This window comes from Lepidothrix coronata, unplaced genomic scaffold (genome assembly GCF_001604755.1).
Source record: "Lepidothrix coronata isolate B3197 unplaced genomic scaffold, Lepidothrix_coronata-1.0 Scaffold2167, whole genome shotgun sequence".
NCBI classification, from domain to species: Eukaryota; Metazoa; Chordata; class Aves; order Passeriformes; family Pipridae; genus Lepidothrix; species Lepidothrix coronata.
The window spans coordinates 1-2,844 of record NW_016692347.1 but is presented as its reverse complement, the minus strand read 5'-3'; the positions used below and the strand labels follow the sequence as shown (position 1 = coordinate 2,844).

Below are 2,844 nucleotides of genomic sequence, written 5' to 3'. Positions count from 1 at the left end.
GAGTCTCAGGGATATGGGGACAGGCAGGACCACAGGGACAAGTCCCAGGGACATGGGGACAGGCAGGACACAGGGACAAGGACTTGGGGACAGGCAGGACACAGGGACAAGTCCCAGGGACTTGGGGACAGGCAGGACACAGGGACAAGGACTTGGGGACAGGCAGGACACAGGGACAAGTCCCAGGGACTTGGGGACAGGCAGGACACAGGGACACGTCCCAGGGACTTGGGGACAGGCAGGACACACGGACAAGGACTTGGGGACAGGCAGGACAGTGGGACAAGTCCCAGGGACTTGGGGACAGGCAGGACAGGGGGACAAGTCCCAGGGACTTGGGGACAGGCAGGACACACGGACAAGACACAGGGACAAGTCCCAGGGACATGGGGACAGGCAGGACACACGGACAAGGACTTGGGGACAGGTAGGACACAGGGACAAGTCCCAGGGACTTGGGGACAGGCAGGACACACGGACAAGGACTTGGGGACAGGCAGGGACAAGTCCCAGGGACATGGGGACAGGCAGGACACACAGACAAGGACTTGGGGACAGGCAGGACCACAGGGACAAGTCCCAGGGACATGGGGACAGGCAGGGACGAGTCTCAGGGATATGGGGACAGGCAGGACACAGGGACAAGTCCCAGGGACTTGGGGACAGGCAGGACACAAGGACAAGTCCCAGGGATATGGGGACAGGCAGGACACACGGACAAGGACTTGGGGACAGGCAGGACACAGGGACAAGACACAGGGACAAGTGCCAGGGACTTGGGGACAGGCAGGACACTGGGACAAGTCCCAGGGACTTGGGGACAGGCAGGACACACGGACAAGGACTTGGGGACAGGCAGGACACACGGACAAGTCTCAGGGACTTGGGGACAGGCAGGACAGGGGGACAAGTCCCAGGGATATGGGGACAGGCAGGACACACAGACAAGGACTTGGGGACAGGCAGGACACAGGGACAAGTCCCAGGGATATGGGGACAGGCAGGACACAGGGACACGTCCCAGGGACTTGGGGACAGGCAGGCCACCGGTGCCAGGCTTGGGGTGTCCCCCGTGCGCCCACCCCGGTGGCCCAGCACACACGCGTGCCCACCGTCCCGCCACCATCACGCGTGCGGTGCCCGCCGGCCCCCCCCTCGCCCCCCCGGCGCCACGTACAGTGGACCTGCAGCTTCTCGGTGGTCGACCTCTCGGAGTTCTGCAGGGACTCGTGGTCCACCGAGCAGGTCACCTCGGCCCCGTTCTCCTCCTTGGTCACCCGGAACTCCACCCGGCTGCTCACCGTGAACGTCTTCCCGTTGGGGTCCTCCAGCACCTCCACGCCCGTGTCTGCGGGGACGGGGCACGGGGGGGGCCCTCAGAGCTCAGGGGGCACCACAACAAGGTCACAGCGGTCACTTTGTCCCCACAGTGTCCCCCCAAACCCCACCTGACCCCCACAGGATGTGTCCAGGTTAGGAGGGACCCACCAGGACCATCCCCAGGCAGGGGACACAGGGGGCCCTCAGAGCTCAGGGGACACCACGGCGAGGTCATGGGGGTCATCTNGGAGGGACCCACCAGGACCATCCCCAGGCAGGGGACACAGGGGGCCCTCAGAGCTCAGGGGACACCACGGCGAGGTCATGGGGGTCATCTTGTCCCCACAGTGTCCCCCCAAACCCCACCTGATCCCCACAGGATGTGTCCAGGTTGGGAGGGACCCACCAGGACCATCCCCAGGCAGGGGACAGGGGGGGCCCTCAGAGCTCAGGGGACACCACGGCGAGGTCACGGGGGTCATCTTGTCCCCACGGTGTCCCCAAACCCCACCTGACCCCCACAGGACCACGGGATGAGTCTGAGGTGGGAGGGACCCACCAGGACCATCCCCAGGCAGGGGACACGGGGCCCTCAGAGCTCAGGGGACACCACGGCGAGGTCACGGTGGCCACTTTGTCCCCATGGTGTCCCCCCAAACCCCACCTGACCCCCACGGGATGTGTCCAGGTTGGGAGGGACCCACCAGGACCGTCCCCAAGAGGTGTGACCAAGGCAGGGGACAGGGGGCCCTCAGAGCTCAGGGGACACCACGGCGAGGTCATGGGGGTCATCTTGTCCCCACGGTGTCCCCCCCAAACCCCACTGGACCCCCACAGGATGTGTCCAAGTTGGGAGGGACCCACCAGGACCGTCCCCTCAGAGCTCAGGGGACACCACGGCGAGGTCATGGGGGTCATCTTGTCCCCACGGTGTCCCCCCCAAACCCCACCTGACCCCCACAGGATGTGTCCAGGTTGGGAGGGACCCACCAGGACCATCCCCAGGCAGGGGACACGGGGGGCCCTCAGAGCTCAGGGGACACCACAACAAGGTCACAGCGGTCACCTTGTCCCCACGGTGTCCCCCCAAACCCCACCTGACCCCCACGGGATGTGTCCAGGTTGGGAGGGACCCACCAGGACCGTCCCCTCAGAGCTCAGGGGACAGGGGGGCCCTCAGAGCTCAGGGGACACCACGACGAGGTCACGGCGGCCACTTTGTCCCCACGGTGTCCCCAAAGGCCACCCCAACACCCACAGGACCACAGGGCTGCCCCTCGGTTGCCCCCCCATGGTTGGCACCCACCCTTGACTCCCAGTTGCCCCCCGGGTGACATCCCCATGGTTGGCACCCACCCTTGAGCTCGCGGTTGCCCCCTGGTTGCCCCTTGGTTGCCCCCCAGGGTTGGCACCCACCCTTGAGCTCGCGGTTGCCCCCTGGTTGCCCCTCGGTTGCCCCCCATGTTGGCACCCACCCTTGAGCTCGCGGTTGCCCCCCCGTGGTTGGTACCCACCCTTGAGCTC

At 66.1% G+C, this 2,844-nt stretch overlaps 1 protein-coding gene across 1 annotated transcript; it reads right to left on the bottom strand.

The window, feature by feature from the left end:
* Positions 1 to 1,177: 1,177 nt before the first annotated feature.
* On the bottom strand, positions 1,178 to 2,112 carry LOC108491870 (cell adhesion molecule 3-like; the record flags this gene model as incomplete). The annotated part of the gene is made up of 2 exons (XM_017803669.1): positions 2,025 to 2,112; positions 1,178 to 1,348 (listed from the first exon to the last, which is right to left on the bottom strand). Coding segments are annotated over exons 1-2 (259 nt in total), but the record flags the coding sequence as incomplete, so codon positions are not given.
* Between the last annotated feature and the right edge of the window lie 732 nt (positions 2,113 to 2,844).